The sequence below is a fragment of the Ostrea edulis genome, chromosome 2, assembly GCF_947568905.1.
Source record: "Ostrea edulis chromosome 2, xbOstEdul1.1, whole genome shotgun sequence".
In the NCBI taxonomy this organism is placed as follows: domain Eukaryota; kingdom Metazoa; phylum Mollusca; class Bivalvia; order Ostreida; family Ostreidae; genus Ostrea; species Ostrea edulis.
The window spans coordinates 97,459,801-97,481,780 of record NC_079165.1 but is presented as its reverse complement, the minus strand read 5'-3'; the positions used below and the strand labels follow the sequence as shown (position 1 = coordinate 97,481,780).

The window sequence follows — 21,980 nt, the reverse complement described above, 5'->3', positions numbered from 1 at the left end:
TGTAAGTGATAATTGAATATTGCTACATAAATATAGAGGAAGTTGACGTTGACACAGGTGTTCAAAGTTTTACGCAAAAGTAAATGAAAATAAGCAAGCATTCCTTTTTCGTGTAAAATCAGACTTTGGACCTTGATGTCGTGGACTCTAACTCTCTATAGATTACATGTTGGCACTGTATGCATCCTCATGTGGTGTACATTCAATTTTGTTGAACCATGCATCTTTCCTTTGTTTGAATTACAACACCTGGCACTATTTTAAGGTTATCCTACAGTAGTCTGACTTATAAAATGTTTCCTACAGCAACAAACTATGCAAGTATCCTTATACATGTTGTAGTGTCCATACATGTATATAGTGTCCAGTGGCACAGTCTGTTCAACGCCCAATTTACTGTTTTAAGCTTAATCATCACAAGATGACTTATGTGAGCGTTTCGTCCCATGGACATCTTGGTGAACATGTGACGGAAATCTGATAAGCGTACGTAGGCCGATAGTGAAAATACATATCAACCAATCTCCACAATATCGTTATCACTGCGATAACGAGGCTTAAAGGTCATTGGCAAGTCAACAGAATTTTGTATAAAAGCTTTTACTGACAATATCAACAATACAACATATAATCGTGGTAAATATTGGAAGTAAAAGCATAACACATTGCTGTTTTCATTATTTCCAAATAATATTGTACAAGAATATCAATCTTATAATTCAGATTACAGAAGAGAAAATGCACACAGTGCAGAACAAGAATGATTACATGTACATAAATTAGTAAACAGTTGTTGATGAAAACGTTCTCAGACTGGGGTCGTAAAATCATTTAAAATTCTGAGCATGAATAGAAAAAAAGATCAACTGCTGTAAATTTCAGAACGTACGATGTCTACTAAATCCAAGGAGCCATGTAAGCCAGCGCAATCTCCGACCATCATTTGTACAACTGTAGCGTTTCTATATCATGTTCATATACTTCATTGAAATTGATTCTAAAGTCGGAATGCCCATAACACGAACATTGAACCATATAAATTTTCATTAGGCATTTTACATATAACTGGTGCATTGTGATATGTGCATTTAAATAGTCTGGATGAAAGCTAGGACAACACTTTTACCGTTGATTAGGGACATCTAGAACACACAGCAAAAAGAAAGTAATAAAAAGTGACAAGAAAATCTTTCTATTAGTTTTATATTCTCGAAACACGTTTTAAATCATCCTTGGCGGGGTTTTGTAAGGAACAGATCAAAATTGAGAGGGTTTGTTCTCTAGGTTAATCAATCCACTCACTGACGACATTGTATTCTATTTTTTTTCCCTCTTTTTCAAAATGTACCATTAACCACGACTTACACGTACATCTATATTACGTTCACTTTGTTTACTTCTCTACACTGTAATTCAGTTTAAGAGAAGAAAGATATTGACATTGTCATATTTCATTCTTGACAAATTTAACTCTCGGGCATCTTTGCATACTGGAAGCATTGCGCACACCTTCTTCTCGCATGATCGGAAAGAAAACAATAGTAAGTTTTGACATCGAGTTATAGGAGTTGAGACCTATCAGACTGAATTAATTATGCTAGATCATGTGTAAAACACTAAAAGGTAGTTAGATATGCACAGATCCAAGTATTGCTGGGGAAATAGCACGTGGTATGCAAGTAAGACAGTCACGTGATCAGCACTCAGCTGCGTGTAGAAAGACAGGCCGTGTTTTAAATATCTCTTTTTATATTTTTTTTCTCTCTTCATTTTACCGAAGTACTCATAGAATACCGTAGTACTGTTCTTCGTCAAAATAAAAAAAAATTAAGCATATCTTGAAATTTGATAGAAAAGAAAACATACATTATCATATACATGCATTCTGTTTTTAGACCGTTGTTTACTTTCTGTGCATTTCTGTCCGGTAATGTTAGAACTCTGACCCTATATGACAAGCCTATATACAGATTTAAAGTTGTATTTCAGATTGTGCTGGCATACATGGCCTGGAATTGAATCGCGAAATTTTGTATATGTGGCTGAATTTTATTTTTACAGTAGCAATCTGATCATCCTCGTACAATTTATTAAGCAAGATTGTTAAAGTTCGTCGTTTTCTGCATTGTCGCCGACAAGTTCTCTTTCTGTTTCGTCTTTTCCATTTACATCCATCACCAATGTCGCTTTACCTCTGTTAATGACAAAGGCAATTTTGCTAATATTATTCCAACACACACACACACACACACAGAGAGAGAGAGAGAGAGAGAGAGAGAGAGAGACTGTACTATGCTGTAGCTGATGTTACATAAATTGTCAAACCCTCACTAGTGTAAGCTTTTTTGTAATACCTTCCAAAGTTTATTCCGTCCTCGATGGTTTCTGGTAATTTCTGATTTAGGGTCTCTGGTAAATATAGACACATAAGACCAGCTGTAACCGAGGCAGCACCGAAAATCACTAGGGGCAAGGCCTCTCCGATAGAGCCTCCGATGGTCATACCCTGCGGTACAAACAGTAAAGACATGACTTCGGTCCAGTAGATAGACCATGTCACTCGGCAATATCTGGACAAAACTTTGAAGAGGAAAGTTTCACATGGCATATGTAAATAATGTCTCATATTTTGATAATAATTTTCATGTACAATGTATTACAAAAACTGTTGCAATTGGTGACAAATCTCTCCTATGTTACAATCCAACAGTTATGAATGCTGAGAAAATGTTGAAATGGGAACATTCTACTGAAGCGGGTATTAGTCACATAAAAAATACTACATATGAAGTAATTCAATTTTTTTTTACCAGTATCGTGTATTATTGAGATTATTCAGGAATATAATCAAAGTATCAACGAAGCATTAATTAAGCACAATTCTAAATGTCTATTGTCCGTAATACCGGAAGAACGGAAACATTATATATGTATACAGGAAAATGTGAGAATGATTTTGTGCTAAATATTATTTCACAATTTAGTAATCAGAACATTCTATTCAATTTATGTACTGTGAAAATATTTCACAAAATCTCTTGGGAAAAGTATTTCAGAGAAGGATCACTAGTCATTTTGAGAACAAATGGATTAAGTTGTTATAGTAATCTAAATCACCTGATATAATAAAGAGTTCAACAGTTTTCATTATGTAATTTTCACGTTTTAAAAGCTGATTTTAATTTATGTCCATTATGTTTGAACAAACGTGAAATATATATTGCATCTATTTTTGAGTTGTACAGAAGTGACTGATTTAACAATATATTATCTTAATATCTTAAAGTTTTATTGAAGGATTGTGTGGGTTCTGTTTATAATAATTTTTTTATTGTGAATTTATTTGTATCAATCTGTAGATTATATATATATATATATATATATACAAGGAGACAGTTATTTTTCAAAGAAACAAAACAGGTTGAAATATTTTCGGAGCTATCAGTAACTAGATAAAGCAGACTATAGGAGCTCTTCAATATTGTGCCATGGAAATCTTCATTTGAACGGTAAATGTAGTGCTGTTTTCATTTTGGGATTTTTATACATAAACGGTAAGTAATACAGCATTAGTAGTGATAGAGAGTTAGTTTAACAGTCAAATCACTTTTTTGAAGCGAACAGCAGTGTCACCTAAGTGCACCTTAATTGCTAGAACTGGCCGAAGCTGAAAGGAAATTTCCAGACATGGATTATGAAGGACTACTCCGAGCTTCGGTGAAGGCGTCAATTCAAATATTCAGCCAAGCCGAATCTCAGCCGAGATTAGTGTAACATTAGACGCTGGCACGATAAAGAACTGTTACTGTTATGACCCTGGGCGTTATGCATTGGTCAATATATGTGGTACTTCAGACAAAACTAGTAACGTGTATGACGTCGTACATGAAAGAAAAATTCTTAAGACCAGATGATATAAACAAATTTTTCTACCTTTAGCACTGAAGAGTTCCCATGGTAAAAAAATACTTTGGTTGGTTTTGGTTTTCTCATTTATAGTTGTTTGGAACTCTTCTGTGTTTTAAGAGCAGGAAAGGGGGTCAGTAAACAATGTAAACAATTGTGATGCCAGAATCATTCAGGAAAAAATCAGGAAAAATTATTAGTAAAAAACGTCATCAAAGGTTACAGAATGCTAAGAAAGGTTATGCATTATCCCTTTGACGTAAGATAGTGAATGTTGATGCCAATAACAACGTGGTGATCGAGGAGAAGTTGGATGAATCAAGAAAAAATTGTTCATCTGGTGATAATTCACAAGAATGCCTAGGAAATGAAGAAACGTATCCATATAATGCATCAGAGAGTGAGGAATCGGAAGAAGAGCATGAGAAGATGATTTGTTGGAGACGAGTTGTGGAACTTGGAATTCTAGTGGACAATTTGGAAAAAGGTTGTGCTGCGTGTGGTAGACTACTAGATTTAACAACGCATAAGACATTGTGAGGACGAAAAACGGTATGGACTTGGATCATTGCTATATATAAGATGTCAGCAGGAAGCATGTAGTTATCTTTCTCCTGTTTCTACTGGGAAACGTGACATAATGCAGAAATTAATGTAAAATGGCACATCAAAGAGATCCTGTATTAGGCATTTCTTTATTTTTTCAGAGATGAAGAGCAAAGGAAAACCAAGAGTGACAAAAAAAAACCCAAAAAACAAACAGTAAAATCATAAATGCCATTGTAAATTATTTTCAGAAGTTGTAAAATTTTACTCTTATATTATGGGAGATAACTCTTCTTTGTCTTGAGAAAATCAGCCAATGTGATATTTACAATTTTGCTTCTACTCAGAAAATTCACCCCGTATGGTAACATTAAGTCAACATATTATGAAGTTTATTTTAATTTGTATACCTTTACTGAGGGTGCAATGTCCATATATGTAATTTTATTGAAGCAGCAATTGATATTTTCCAAGTGTAAAATTTGTAATGCATTAATATTTTACATGTTATGTTGTAAATCTAATATCAGTACACTCTGTTCTCCCTGACAACCATTTTTTGAGGTATAAAAAGGTAAACAGATGAAGAATAAACTAATTTACCATGATAACTATTGTTTTGTACTCTTTTTGAAATATGGAAAATATTTCACTCTCCAAGTCAAAGGGGGAAAAGAATTCAAGGAATTATCCACTTTTATAAAAGAATGACATCATATAAAGTCTCTTCGAAAGAAAACATTTGTTTGTATCATCTGCCCTTAAATGGGACGCAAAACAATATAGGCAAAAGTAAGCGATAAACTTACAAGTGCAACACAGTACGGTGCCATCATGCTTCCTATTCTGGCAAAACAAGAACCGCCTCCCAGGGCAATGTTTCTGATGACGGTAGGGAATAACTCCACAGTAAATATGAAGACACACACAAAAGCGGCAGAGGAGGCCATCTTGCCTATCGCCGCCAATGTAATTGTCAATGGTCTTAAAGCTGAAATAAATGTTATATACATGCAATATAAATTTTAAAAATTAAAACCATCAGGAAATAAATCAGATCTAGAGGCGAAGCTTTGAAACTGACAGCAACTGCTTCTCCGAAACACCACAATCTATAAAGACAAAACTTGTTCAGTATGATTACAAGTACGGTGAACAAGTGGTGATCAAAAAGTCCGCAAACTAATCCATTTATTCCTTAACAAAAATGTACATTTGTTAGAGAAAGACTCTACAGAGTAAATACAGTGTATACTTTTGCTCTCGTTTGGAACATGCTCTAAACGCTTGATAGTCCGTCACGTGATACGTCTTGCAAAGTTATGTTCACAATCAACACTAAATCTTCCCTGAGCTCGAATCTCTCTCCACTAAGATCCAAATCTGAACTGTATCGTGCGTGGTTTAGCAAGTATATGCCCTTCGTTGCATTTGCGTTCATTGCTATCTGACTATGAACCTGACTCACAGAAAACAATAACCATGACTCTTTACCTGCGTCTTCAAGGCTGGCATTGACAACTGTTTCCAAATTAAACTTAGTTGTTTACTTTCTGGTTTATTAAAAACAAATCCTTTTTTTATTAAAAAAAACCCCACAAAAAACCCCCAAAACCTTGTTACATCACATGAAATATCGTCATCTTTTGCGCATATGCAGGAACCATGTGATTTAATATTATTCCATGTACGGTTTAACAAAATTCTGTCAAGCATTCAACCTTCGCTCTCATTTGCTCTGGAAGGAGAAGTCGGAGCACCCATGTAACACAAATCCGTTGCATTTCGGGTGATACGGTCAGAATATCCTCTTGGTGACACTTCATTGACCTCACCCTGTAATCAAAGTCTGTCGTCTTTGTTTCTCCTCTTTAACTGAGACGTTTCATGCATTTCCTTATCGTACTTAATGAAAGGCGATTTTCTCCGTATTCTTAAACATGTATATCGTTGTAAAGCTCATTTTAATTTCAAAGTAGTATATGGCTTCTATATGAAACTACTGAGCAACGCGTCACCTATATACCATTACGTCATATTAGTCTCGTGACGCCATGGAATTCGATGCGTTACGATTCTCCTCATTACATAGAAAGTTACAGATTGTGTCTGATAAGTTTCATTATTAATCAGGCGTTCAAATTATATTTAACATATTGATAGCTAGTGGACTTTTTGATCACGCTTTTCGTCATTGATAGTCACTCACTTTCTCTGGCGAAGCTCACTGTAAAAATGGTACAGAGACAGGCCACTCCCCCTACCATCATACAAAGCAAATGGAGCTTTTTCCGCCCAATCCTGTCAATTAGCGCAATGGTGGTTAATATGCCTGGAAATTCCACAATCCCCATCAAGAAAAAGTTCAGGTAAAAGTCACCAATGTTTCCCGCATTAATAGTCACACCGTAGTACATTAAACAAACCGCCATCCTTTAGAAAACAAATTCAGACATTCATGAGATTAATGGTAATAAAGCTCTCTCCCTCGCCCAACTCTATCAAGTTTTAAATTAGAGAATTGTAACATTGTCATTATTCTGTCATTATTCCTATATGAATATAATATGGACAGAAAATAATAATCTATGACTTTGTGTAGCTAGATTTATCAAACTTTACTTCGTTGCTCAATATTCAGATAAACAACAGTCGGATTATGTAACCATTTACCAGTTGAAACACAAAATGACCGATTTCATTTACCAGTTGAAACACAAAATGACTGATTTCATTTACCAGTTGAAACACAAAATAATGGCTCTAATACACATCGTCTTGCTTTTCAAAAGGTCCTTAAAACTCCCGGTCTTCTCCTTCTTTATGGTGAGATTCCTGACAACATCCGGCGACACCTTGGTTCCATTCACCTTGGCTATCTTTTGCAGGATGACATTAGCCTCTTCGTTACGACCTTGAGAAATCAGCCATCTTGGGGATTCGGGGACAAGCCTGGCATGAGACACCAAGCATGAAAAAATAAAACTTGTGGTCAACATTTGCTTGCATAAAGTAGTTTTAGTTGTGAAACAACATTAAAGAGAAACTACTTTATTGTGGTTTGTAACTTATCTTATCATGTAGGAGTATCTGGAAAAACTGCAGACTGTTTGAGAAATTATATACATATATGTTCTAACAGCTGTTCGTGATACAAAAGCGCTTTACGATAATCAAAGTACACAATATACTCTTGGGAGTTGAACTTTTTCAAACATTCAAAGAAAATGAGAATTTCTATATACATGTATATCGATATAATTCCGCTGCTATTTTTTAACTCATCTGAGCTGAAAGCTGAGAACTTGTTTACATGCGGGAGTGGGACAAATATTTATCACTGCATATGTGCATGTTAAGTTTCGCATACTTCTTATCAATATCACGTTATTTATTTGCTCGTACGTATCGATCATATCTAGGATTTTACCTACAAATATATGACAGTTTTTTTATGATTCCACTTTAGTAAAACATTTTCTTTCGATAGTATTTTGTATTCCCTACATTTACATACTTAAACAGAAGCCGCTTTTAATACATTTTATCGTCTTCCTCACTGACGGTAGGCCCACTCTGTCCCATATAAGCATTCAAAGTTCCACTAAATGCACCTCCTACACAGAAGTGCTCTCCTCTCGGAATTGGCGTATTTCAATTAACCTTGGTACAAATAATTTTGGATGAGGGGATTTCAGTTTGTTCAAATGAAGGGCCATGTCCCCTTCAAAGGGGAAATAATCACAAAAATGCAAAAATAGGGTGGGGTCATTCAAAATTTGTCTTCCTTTTCTTTTTCAGCTTCCTGTGATACTTCAGTAAATCCTAACTGTTCAGAAGGCCCGAGTTACAGACAGTAATGTGTTTTGATACATACATGGTCAGCCACTCAATTGGAACTTAAGGTCACACATTCCTGACAATCCATCTCGCATCAGTCTACCAGACGGATTCACGATATACTGTCTTACCTGTCCATTTCAAACAACGCCAGATAGTTCTACTTTATACTAAATTTACAAGAATTCATTTTTCACGACTTGAAAGCGATCGCAAACAGAGCGGAAATTGGATACAGTATCGTTAAGCGGAGTTGTGCCACTAACAGTTGCTACATACCACCACAATGGAAGGACAACGAGACAGGATGTCGCTAGAACGATGCAGGATATCTGCCAATCACGTGAAAAGTAATAGACTATTGTTTGGTAAACAAGACCAATGGAGAAAAACATATGCTGAATGGTCCCAGTGTATTTCCTCTTGGACGGTCCCACCAACTCCTGTCCTTAAATGTCAAACGGAAAAAAATTACAGCTATTGCAGCTTTCGAAGTTCAAATCTGTGTTTGTAACATGATTAAGTACTAGTATTTTTGTAACTTTCTTACCGAGCACATTGGCGCAGAGGAAAGAACCGTGATTTGTGCCTCCAATGATGAATTCTAAGACAGTAAAACTGATTATTTCTGGGGCCCAGGACACGGCAAATGCAGCTGCGATAAGTAAGAGTCCCCCTACATACATAGTTGTCTTTCTTCCCATCCTTAAAACAAAGATAAACGAAATGACGACCATCTAATGTGGGATAATACAATTTCCAGTGTAAATTAAAATGTACAGCGTCAAATATTTCGCCTGGCTTCCAATAATCCGTCTGGGGTTTGCCGACACAAAAAAGTCAATTTGAAATCGAAACTTTGCACTTACTTATCCGATGACCAACCAAAGAGGAGATCACCGACCAGAACTCCAAAGTAGAAAATCATTCTGGAATGCGACACCAATATGGCATCGTCACACACGAGGTTGTGCTGCAAAGCGTTAGTCATTTGTTACCATGGTTACCAACCGTTCGATGTAAATGTAAACAACTGTTTAAGAATTATCATATTTGATTATTTTGCGTGGGATGTACAGATGGAGCACCAAATTAACATACACTCAAATATTTGAAGATATCTTGAATTACTTGAGGATATCATCAATTCAATTATTCCACACAGTAACTGAATTGATGAGCGCATCAAATCAATTATTGCTATCATTAATGGAATTGATGAGTAAATCATTTTAGTTACTGCACGCATTAATGGAATCAATAATAATTAATTCAATTAAAATCAATTACACTTAATATAATTGATACGCACATCAATGTGGTAGAATTATTGCTCACAAAATTTTATTTGGAATTCGGTATAAATGATTTGATGATCTCTTTAATTCAATTGAAGATGTCTTTAATTATCAACAACGATTTTGAATAAGGAATTAGTGTGTGCATCAATTCTGTTAAAGCGACCACTAATTCATTTTACAGAGATCATTATTTCAATTGGGGATATGTTGAATTCAAGATATCTCTTGTCAAATACTTGCTCTCTCTAAATGAATTTATTGCGCACATCAATATTAAAGAAGGCAATAATTAAATTGTCGTGCGCAATAATTGAATTGATGCGCACATTAATTGAATTGTTGATATCATCAATTCGTTTAAAGAGAGCAACAATTTGATTATAACGCGCATCTACTCAGCAAGATGATTAATGCTATAAACAATTTAATTAATGTGCACAATAAATTTAGATTTGAAGAGATCTTTAATTGTTTGAAGAGATCTTTAATTGAACTGTTGCACGGTTTAAAGATATCCTCAATGTAATTGAGTTTATGTTAATTTGGTGCCCCATATGTAAATGCAAAATATTTCTATTTTCGATTGTATATCTCTAACAAATTGAAAAAGGGGTATACTGGTATTAGTTCCATAAACAATCACAATTATCAACAGCGTGATTTGAATATCATTCTTTATGAAAAATACCTCAGATGTATACGTTTCTTTAAAGACTGATCTTTCATAGACCCATGTGGAACATGTCTGCAGTGTTGCATTCACACCAATGGTAAAATTTTCTTCCCTAATTGTTCCGTTATACATAATAGCTGTTTGATTGGCCGCGTATGAATAAAAGCTACATTTCTCATAAGTTCCAATGAAATCTCTTGGAATGGATATATCCACCGCGCGCTGGTGATCGAGGCTCTGGATATCGTAAGTATCTCCAGGATAGTCCGCTATTTTGCATCTGGAATGATTAATATATAGAAAAGATAAATTTCATTCTTTTTAAAACAAATACATAAGGGTATTAACTCAATCTAATTAAGATTAGATCCTATGATCCGCTCATCTACTATCGCTATCTCCTCGCCGGCGTACTTTTTGAAGCGATGAAAAGATAACTCTTTTATACTGAATTATTATAACACGATATATATACTGAGTGTGTGTATATATATATATAGATAGATAGATAGATTGGTTGCAACAGAGTGATAATCAATGATATCTTCAATTTTTTGCGTTTATGTTAATTTCGCGTTATATACGTATAGCTTTAATGAAAAGGCGGTGCTTTTGTGTTATCTCGCCGAATTCGTTGACATAGTATCTTGATCTGTCCAATGATGAAACTCATTTTATATTGTGTATATACTGATAATGAAAGAAAAACAATCGGGGCAGTTTTAGCATCGAATGAGTCGATGTATCTTGGTCGTAAATAAAATCTAATTATCCTACTTATGGATGAAATAGTTACGACAGCCTGGTCAATAATCCGTGTTTTAATGAATTTCTCTAAAACAAAATTGATAATGTGACTTGATTTTACTATGCTCTTTGAATAATATCTATTCCAGAATACACTTTCTACATCTTTGAGGTTTGGATAAAAAAAAAATTCCCTCAGTTAGAATGATGTCTCGTGACTAATCATGAAAGACGCTATTTCGCTAGTAAAATTGTCCTATCATACCCATGCAAGTCAAATTCCACAAACTTATATCCAGGAGTGTCACATCACCGCGGTAATCGATGGACAAGAAATTCGTATATCTAAATGGCCAGGTGACATTATCTCTCTGAGTTAAACAATAAAAACATTAAAGTAAGCTAATTTAGAAAATTCATTGACCAAGATTCGCTATTCAATGGTGAACGATCTTGACATTCCTACCAACACTTGATCATATTGTGAAAGGCGGATTGAACCAGACAGACAATCCATACATGTTTGTATACAATTATTCTCCACGAGTGGAGTTTCAAAGATATTGGTGCAATTTCATAACATGTAAAACCTTGCCCTTCTATTCAGACGAAATTAGGTATATTTTAAGACATATACTGTTATCGTAATTGATAAAAAAAATATCACCAAGATAAAGAATATATAGCTACACATACGTAAATCAGGTAGAACATGACTTAATTACCAACTTATTTTACAAAGGACGATGACTTCTTGAACTTTTGTAATTTACAATGATATTAGGTTTACGAACTGAACATTTATTATATAAAGCAAGAAAGTCATTGGGTTTTTGATTATATCATTTGTAATAATAAGATACCTATCAAAATGTTACTTAAGATACTATTGTTTAATGTTAAATATAGAATTATCACACCATCTGAAACGTGTAGTAATTGTAATTTGTAATCGGCGTGTGGGTCTAGTATTGTGCATAACGAATGCTACATGTAAACCTGTCCTTTGTACATAATTATGTGAATTTTTGTGTTCCTTGATTTGTACATGTAAATATATGAGCATCTCCGAATGACACGAATACCCCAAGCGAGAGAAAAGATGAAGAGGATACCTTCTGTTGGTTTTTGTTTGAAGTATGCTTTTATTATAATCACCTACTAATATTTTACGCACCTTCAATTCAGAATATGTTCCCATCCCTTACATATCAAAATTCAGAACGATGCTACATGCCTGTTATGAATTCTCATTTCTTTAAAATTAATTTCATTACATGCTAACCAAGATGTGCCCGTATCTACGAAAGCCGGATAGTCTCATATTTGAAAAAGTAAAAAAAAAATTAACTCGTTATAGCGATTTAGTATCTCGTAATAATGATTTAATATCTCATTATAACGAGTTAATTATCTCGTTATAACGAGTTACTATCTCGTTATAACGAGATAGTAACTCCATATAACAAGTTAAGTATCTCGTTATAACGAGTTAAATATCTCGTTATAACGAGTTAGTATCTCGTTATAACGAATTAATAATATCGTTATAACGAGTTAGTTATCTCGTTATAACGAGTTAGTTATCTCGTTATAACCAATTAGTTATCTCGTTATAACGAGTTATCTCGTTATAACGAGTTTTAAGTATCTCGTTTTATCGAATTAGTATTTGTGGAGGGCCAGTACTTTCCAATATTTCGACAAACTGATTAGAAATTATTTGAATTGCATATGATTATTTCATAATAACTATTGTGCAAGATTTTATCTGTCGTAAAGATGACAAGAAAATGTTAGTTATAACATGTGATAATTCATTTTTCTCTCTCCCTTTTTAACAGCGTTGATTTACCGTTATTTTCTACAATAAAAACTTCCTTTGCAATCCAAAGTAAGATACGTTCTTTACATAGTAATTTCAACCACGGATTACTTGTTTACCTGATCATTAAAACATTGTTGTGACGTTAGTTCTTTGTCTTGACAGTACTTTATTTTTCATACTGTACTGAACATAGTCCAGTATTATTAAGAGCAGGTCAATATTATGAGAAGTACTGTTTTAGATAGAACAATATTTTAAGTAAGATACAAGACTCCGTCCTACCAATTGATATAATGAATTGAACTCATGTAGAAAAGATCGAATACTCGCTAAACCCCTCCCCCATCCCCTCTGTTTACAATATTGTGGGTGTGCTTTCACTTGCCCCCCACCCCATCCCGGATTTTAAAGCTTGGATTTTCATTCTTTTTTATTTGATTTTGCTTGTCAAGAATTACATGTATAGACAATTGTGACGTCAACTTCTCAGAAGATTACCCCTATCACTTCTCTCACTTTGAAAACAGTTCTACATGCTTGAATTATCAATCCACCAATAAATAATAGAATCATTCATGGGTCAAATGCTGTCTGATTCAAGGTGAAGATAACGAACAGTGATCAATCTCATAACTCCTACAAGCAATACAAAATAGATAGTTGGGCAAACACGGACCCCTGGACACACCAGAGGTGGGATCAGGTGCATAGGAGGAGTAAGCATCCCCTGTTGACCGGTCACACCCGCCGTGAGCCCCATATCCTGATCAGGTAAACGGAGTTATCCGCAGTCAAATCAGTGTGCCAAGAACGGCTTAACAATCGGTATGAAACACATCAGACAGCATTTGACCCAATGATAGGTTGTATTGACGAACTAGATCGTTATAACGACCATAGAATTTGCGAAATGCTGACTTCAATCGAGACTGTTGAAATCCCTGTACCATCAACTTGTTTGTCAGTAGCTTACCTCGATTTAAAAACTTACTATACCCAGAACAAGCTCTTGCATATCGAATCAGTTGAGATATATAAACACCATATGCAGGTGATAATGGAATATTGCTACATAAATGTGGGAAGTTGACGATGGAGAAGCTGAAATCATCCCGTTTGTCATACAGTTGAGTTGTCAGTTTGCCGTTAATGTCTACTTTCAATGTTTCATACCAATTGTTAGGTTATTCTTGACGCGCGGATTCTGACTACGGATTACTCCGTTTACCTGGTCAAGATATAGTGCTCTTGGCGGATGTGACCGGTCGGCAGGGGGTGCTTACTCCTCCTAGGCACCTGCTCCCACCTCTGGTATATACAGGGGTCCATGTTTGCCCATTTTTTAAATTTGTATTCCTTATAGGAGTTATGAGATTGATCACTGTTCGTTATCTTCACCTTTTCATGAAGATATAGCAGGTAGCAGGACATATCTGTCTTGCAAAGAAAATAAATACTACATCTACTTTAAATTCATGCTTTTAATAGACCCAAACCAACAGCAGCTTGGATTTATTTATGTTATATCACCATAAAAAGGTATAACCGATAAGTAATCTATTTACCTACAAACATCGGTAAATTAATATACAGGGTACTGTGGTGATTTACTTTTACAGCATACACGCATTTTTACCAACATTTACAAAGTTGATATGTGTTTTTAACTCTGAAAAATCTAGATTAAGAACACATTTTCAGATTTTCTTACAGTGTAATGCTTATTTTTTTTTATTTCTTTAAGTACATGTAATTGTATTATTGCAACGACTTGTTTAAAAAATTAATCTTAGATTTCAGGAACAATCTTGAGAAGGACCTACAAAGTTTCCATAATATATCTTGTTATTGCAAGTTCATTATCTCGTTATAACAAGTTAATTATCTCGTTATAACGACATATTATCTCGTTATAACGAGATAATTAACTCGTTATAACGAGATAACTAACTCGTTATAACGAGATATTTAAGTCGTTATAACGAGATACTAACTCGTTATAACGAGATGATTAACTCGTTATAACGAGATAATTAAGTCGTTATAACGAGATACTAACTCGTTATAACAAGATAATTCAGTAAGTCGTTATAACGAGATAATTAAGTCGTTATAACGAGATAACTAACTCGTTATAACGAGATAATTAACTCATTATAACGAGATATCAATTCGTTATAACGAGATAATTAAGTCGTTATAATGAGATAACTAACTCGTTATAACGAGATAATTAACTCGTTATAACGAGATAACCAAGTCGTTATAACGAGATACTAACTCGTTATAACGAGATAATTAACTCGTTATAACGAGATACTAACTCGTTATAACGAATTAGATTTTTTTTTACTTTTCAAAAATGAGCCTATCCGGCTTTCGTACGAATCAGATGAATGTGTCCGTCAAGAGAATTTATATTGAATTGTACCATAGTTTGGCGTGCTTTCTTTTGTTAAAAGTGTGTACATAACCAACACTATTATATGGGGTAACTACTACATCCATCGTGCAACTTTCTTTTCAATCTAGTTAGGTCCGGATTTTAAGGCCGTCTATCTGTGTTCTACGAACTCTGCGAGCAACATCGCGATGTTATCGCGAGCAACATCGCGGCACCTATTTATTAATTAAAGCTTACCTATACTATATGATGGTTTATTTGATGCGTATGATTTGAATTTGTCTTTCTTGGACGATTTCCCTTTACCATTGTTCAAAAATGGAAATAAATACCAAATATGGAGACAAGTTAGGATCAGATAATTTTCAGCTGTTTGATACCTATATTTTACGTACTTGAAAGTATCTAAGAAATACAGAAAAACATATATCATGAAATGTCTTTATTTGGTTTGTTAAACGGGATATGAAGGATGCAAACAAATATTGTGAAAAACAATCTGCATTTATTCCGTTTACGAAACAAAAAAGGCATTTTATCAGTTGAATACATGTATTTTTATCGTTTAATTGCCCTTGAAAATCATTATGTTACACTGTTTGATTTGAAATTATCAAATAAAGTTATTCATCATCATTTTTGACATAAGCCTTTGTTGGTAACTGACAACAAAACTTTCATTCTAAGTAAAATAGATTCCCTTCCCTTAAACATCAAAATTATCCTCATAAATCGTGTTTCAATGAGCTCGTTATCAACTGTCATTTGTCGTATAAATAAAAATTGTAAAACTCTTGACCGAGACAACAGTACAAAGGCATGCAAAAGCTGTTATTTAAAAAAAATGACTTTCTACATGTCCAAATTCTAGTGAGTAGTGTTATTGCAATGTCTTGCAGTTCTCTTATATCATTTAGAGTTGCACTTCGTGTATTTTAGGTACATTTGTTAATGACAAAATGTATGAAAATTTTTAAAGCTGTATACCTAGATTCATTGTTCAAAGTGTTTTGGTTGTTGTTTTGGTTTTTTTTTAACTTGGGAGAGTCTGCATTTTGATATTCATTTTCAACATTATGAAGCCTTGCTTATTCCTGTGCGAATTTGACCATTTGTGTGTGTTTTCACGAATGCAACTAGCAATTTATTCTTGTAAAAGACTCTTAAAACTGTTCAGACGTTACTAGACTCAGAGAAACTGTGGCCGATCATGATGCAAGTTTTACAAGTTCTAATATTAGTGTTTTAGAGCTGATGTAAGGGGGCGGGGTAAAGTCCGTAATTTGTACTTTTAGCGTAGTAAATTACATGTCTAATTTGATTACTTAACCTGCCGTAACATAATTACTTCATACTTGTATTTTTTGTAGCCTTTTACCACACATACGTATATATACACTAACTTACACCCCATTGAACAGCTGCCTTCATCTTATTATCGTCAACACCTCGTAAATGGGTACACACATGCAGGATCCGCGCCTTTACGTGTAATGTTTGTGGTTTATAATCCCTGTTACAGACACGTGAAAGACAGCAAGCTTATAATGCATCTATATGAATATACATGATTCTTAGGAACAGCATTAATCAATTTCCAGTTTTACACAATTCAAACTAAAAGAAACCACACGACTTCCATCGACAGTTGCAAATCATGTCCAAGACAAATTATTTTTATTTCAGTAACATCAGCCACTTAAATTTCCATTTGTGACCCTAAAAGCAACCCTAGGCGAGTTGTACACCAATCCAATTCATGGTGTAAATAAAAAGCTTTCTCAATATCAGGTCGGGAATTAATTTGGATGGACAACCAGGATCAACACCCCCCCCCCCCCCTATACAGTGGCATTATGAAATGAAAATAAAAGAATTATGAGATAGAGGCAGCATAACCTGGTACCAATCGAGATTTTTCCATGGGGGGGGGGGGGGGGGGGCTACCTTGAATAATAATTGTACCATCCAAATAGGACATTTCTCGGTTTTGTCTTTCCCAAAATTTGGGTTCGCTATGTTAAAAGACCAAAATGGTTCACATGCTCTAGCACCCTCAATGTGATACTAATGTTCGATTTATTTCATGTGTAGTGCATGATTACTCTAATAGCCTATCTCTCCCAGTTCTAAATATAAACATGGGATACTAGTACTTTCTTAAAGTCTAAACCTATGAATAATAACCATTTTTCCTGACCATAGGTGTTTTCTATATGAAATGCCGTCACTACCTTAAAGATCACGTATGGCATATTTAACATAAAGGTTACGTTGATACCAATCTATTTTCACTACTACTGTAATAAAAATATATAGTATTTCGATATCTAACAAGGACTGGTGGCATGCCATAATTTTTCGATACACAGCATAATCAAATGAACGATACTGATTCACCATTAGATACGAGAGTACGAATATTCTGAAATATCTTACTTTCAACGATAAAATGTTTGGGGTCGATTCTTATCTTATTTATACCACTGACACGTTTACAATATTTTTGTGATTTGGATTATGAGCAAACCGAAGATGCTTTGAATATCAATTTAACCTTTACACTTTCTTGAATGAAATATATTTAAAACATTGGAATTATGCCGAATTTCCATTTCTATACTCTCTTGTGTGCACATCTTTCTATGATAGTTATATTAGATTGAGTATAAAGTATATTTTACCTATGATTAGGCGTTTCCATGACAAATACCAAATGCATCATAAATAGACCACAAGCAAAGGACGGAAGGCACAGCAAGAAATACACAAACTTTTGGTATTTTCCAAATTCCCCAACATCTTGAAGAATATCATCGAACTTCATATTTAATGTTTGGCAGAAACTTACGCGTCACAAACGAAGATGACACTGTTTTGTTTTAAAATTGGGTCACATGACTTCGAATGAATGAATACGAATATGTAGTTGTATCCTCTGTGGGGCTAACACAGCTGTGCACAGTTTAACAAAATTTTATAATTTCAACAGTTTTATCAAGAAGATATGTGCTATATTGCATACTTTCATGTAAATCATAATCTAGACAAAAAATAACAGTGGATGATTTATAGTCAAATTGATTTACATATTCGCAAATTTGTATGTGACAAAATGTCCAAACGGTGTTTATTTATTCGGTGTGTTTAAGATCTATTATGAGAAATATCGTTGTTTAGTAGTACTAGTAATTTATGCTGGTGCATAATGTGTGTGCTGGAGCACGAATCATTCTCTTATTTGTTGTTAACAATTGTAGTTGATTATCCCTATATTACACCGTAAAACAGTCGCAGTAGAGACTGTACGTCTGTCCTGATTTAGCGTTTCTGTTTACTTGTTCTCAACGTTGAATGTTTTATATATATATATATATATATATATATATATATCGCTTGCAGAGTGAAACAATTAACTTTACATCTGAAGCCACTTTAATGGAGCCTTGAGTATGAAGATCGGTAAAGTTAGCTACTAGTAACCAGCTACTAGTAACTGGCTACTTAAAAAGAGAAAAGTTGGCTACTAGTAACCAGCTACTTGAACCAGGAAAAGTTAGCTACTAGTAGCCAGTTACTAGTAGCCAGCTACTAAAAGTAAGAAAAGTTAGCTACTCGTAGCCAGCTACTACAAAATATAAAAGTTATAATTACTGATAGCCAGCTACCAGATAAAGGTTAATGAGTTTGAAAATTATTATCTATCAGATTTATTTCTAAAGGGGACGAGGAGTAGTATGAAATTTCATGCTCAATTATCCCCAATTAGATAAGGTTGCAATGCAAAATACGAATAAACCTTTTCAACTGAGTGTATACTTTAAAAATGATACGGATTGAATTCAGACCTTCATTCATTTGATATACCATCCATTTTGAGATATCTGCTACTTTTACAATTTGATTCGAGTTACCCTGAAATTTCAACATTTGTGTGAATACCGTAAGGAACTTTGTGTTTGTATTATATATCTGACAAATTTACTACTATACATATGGCAAGAAGTGATAGAGGGTGTTTTGATACGCCACGAATTTTCAGATATCGCTCTTAAAGGACACATCGCATGTTTTTAAACTTTTTAATTTTTTCAGCAAAATTAATTCATTTCATGCCTAAAACTACTTTACATGTGTTTTAAATGAAACAGTTTGCATAGTTTTCGAGTTTGAAAGCGATGAAATTCAAATCTTGCGATATGCATATTTTCTTCGATATTTTACGCGCCATTATCTGTGACGTCATATGCGACCTCGAGCGAAAAGATTTGAAAACAGCAAACTCCCCGTCGAGGCCTCATTACGTCACCTACGAATAGACCTCTCCTATGCAAACTACCGCCAGAGTTCATTTGCCTACAAACCAAACTCTTCCAGTTAGGCATTATGGGATAGCGATTTCTTAGGCCGCGTATACTGTGACGTCACTGTAGAATGACGAAAAATCATAACGTCAAACGTAAACAACTTTCAAAACAAGAACGTAAACATCAAGTTCATTACTTTACACAATAACTTGAACAGAGTCTCCCTACTTTTTAATGATCTTTTGATCATTTTATGTTTAAAATAAAATCCATACTTTTATATTAATGCTCTTAAAGGACACAACGCATGTTTCTAAACTTTTTCATTTTTTCAGCAAAATTAACTCTTTTTATGCCTAAAACTACTTTAAATGTGTTTTAAATGAAATATTTTGCGTAGTTTTCGAGTTTGCAAGCGATGAAATTCAAATCTTGCGATATGCATATTTTCTTTCGCTAGTTTACGCGCCATTTTGTGTGACGTCATATGCGCCCTCGGGTTTGAAAACATCTATTAGCCATTTCATAAACAGATTAGATTTAATCGACAAAAAACCAATTGTCACGTTAACGGCTTGTAAATAATAATGCATTAAGATGTTTTGTACCGTGCTCGAGTGTACTAGTTGTCGGTAGAAAGGATTTAGACTGAGTATTTTTCAATTTTTCGAAGGAAGGTACGAGAAAAAAGACGTGGATAATTTTTTTGATGGAGCAAGAACTTTACCTTAAAAAACACACCCAGTCACCTTTTCAAACATCGCTTGGACAGAGACCCTGATAAACTGCGAGAAAATGGATATATCGAAGCTATAAGCACTGATAGGCCTATAGCATACATTCTGATTTGCTCTTCAAATTCAATACACACTCGGATCAACTGACCTTCACCTTGTAACAACATATATTGACGATACAATGTAACTTCTACCAACTGGTAGATTTACAACAACAAAAAATAAAGATACAAAATAATTGAACTTTTAATTATACAAATGATAGAATATTGTATTTCCTAACTTTAAATTGAATTATAAAATTATTTCTTTATTGAACGCGTAGCATTTTGAGTGCGTCAGTAGGCTATAACGCCGTGCTCCCACTTCGTACTTCCTAAAGACGTGCAGATCACAATTCAAAAATATTAATATGATTGCTTTATCAAAATAAAATAATGTGATTACCAATTTAAATTTGAATATTTTTATTGATTTGTGTGTGTGTTGTCTTTTTCTTTCTTTCCGAAATGCACGCGTGACAATAGCTTGGCATAGGGCCTAGTTGTCAACAATTTAACGTATCATAATTTGTCTAATCCAAAAATAAATAATGATTGCACTGTTTATTTTAGAAAAACAGCGCCAATTACAGATGTATAAAGGAATAACATCCCCAAAACAGTTTGTAGACAGCGACCCATATAAACATTATTTACTCACAATTTTGCCGATTTCATACACGCTTTACTCGCTATATTTGGGTATTTACATCGTTATATGTGTGCACTGGTGGCGAACACATATAAAACTCGGACAATTTATCAACATCGATTTAAATGTTGCCCATGGTAAATGAATTAGGCCCCTAAAAGTTGAGTTTTTAATAATATCTCACAGTACTTTCACAATCCGAAGGGCGCATGTGACGTCACTGTACCACGTGACTACCTACCTAATTAACTTGACTTTTTGAAATCGGGCCTTAGATTTAAGTCTGTATTGTGGTTAATTATCGCAAAATTTCGGCGAACGAACTATTAGAATTAATTACTATAAGCATAAAGAAGACAAAATGCATGTAATATTGTATACTTTGAAAACATGAGATGTGTCCTTTAATGTCAATATCTTCGAACTTTTAACTACAAACTAATTCTTTATTGTTATTTTCCTGCGTGATAATCGCGGACTCACAATATACAAATCTGTATATTGTACTGCGTCACATAGGAGAGGTCTATTCGTAGGTGACGTAATGAGGCCTCGAAGGGGAGTTTGCTCTCCTATGTAACGCAGTACAATACTTATAGGTTATAGACTTTGTATGGGAAAATATGACGACCGAGTTTTTTGGCGCGTAGACGGACCGAGCTTGCGAGGTCCGTCCGCGACAAAAAACGAGGTCGTCATATTTTCCCATACAAAGTCTATAACCTTTTTATTACATACTTTCAATTTCATTTAGAAACTAACAATAATTTATTTTTAACAATTTCTTGATTGGTTTAACTGAGTAAAAGATGGAAAACACGAAAAATCTGAAAATTAATGACGTAGTAATTTGATTGTGTATTGATTGTGACGTAATGTTTGCGGGCCGGAATGTTTCCCAAACTTTTAAAGAAAAGAGAAGAGATGAAATTGAAAGTATATAATAAAGATTTGTATATTGTGAGTCCGCGATTATCACGCAGGTAAATAACACCAAA

At 34.3% G+C, this 21,980-nt stretch overlaps 1 protein-coding gene across 2 annotated transcripts; it reads right to left on the bottom strand.

The window, feature by feature from the left end:
* Positions 1–581: 581 nt before the first annotated feature.
* Positions 582–21,121, bottom strand: LOC125679322 (organic cation transporter protein-like). Of its 2 annotated transcripts, none has more exons than XM_048918445.2 (10): positions 20,992–21,121; positions 10,282–10,546; positions 9,162–9,265; positions 8,843–8,997; positions 8,572–8,740; positions 7,192–7,404; positions 6,662–6,885; positions 5,262–5,443; positions 2,355–2,506; positions 582–2,194 (listed from the first exon to the last, which is right to left on the bottom strand). In XM_048918445.2, exons 1-10 carry the CDS (start codon positions 21,006–21,008, stop codon positions 2,104–2,106), a joined length of 1,572 nt encoding a protein of 523 aa, XP_048774402.2. In that variant the 5' UTR covers positions 21,009–21,121; the 3' UTR covers positions 582–2,103. The 2 variants fall into 2 exon arrangements, with proteins under 2 accessions (XP_048774402.2, XP_048774399.2); XM_048918442.2 differs by lacking the exon at positions 20,992–21,121 and adding an exon at positions 17,930–18,581.
* Between the last annotated feature and the right edge of the window lie 859 nt (positions 21,122–21,980).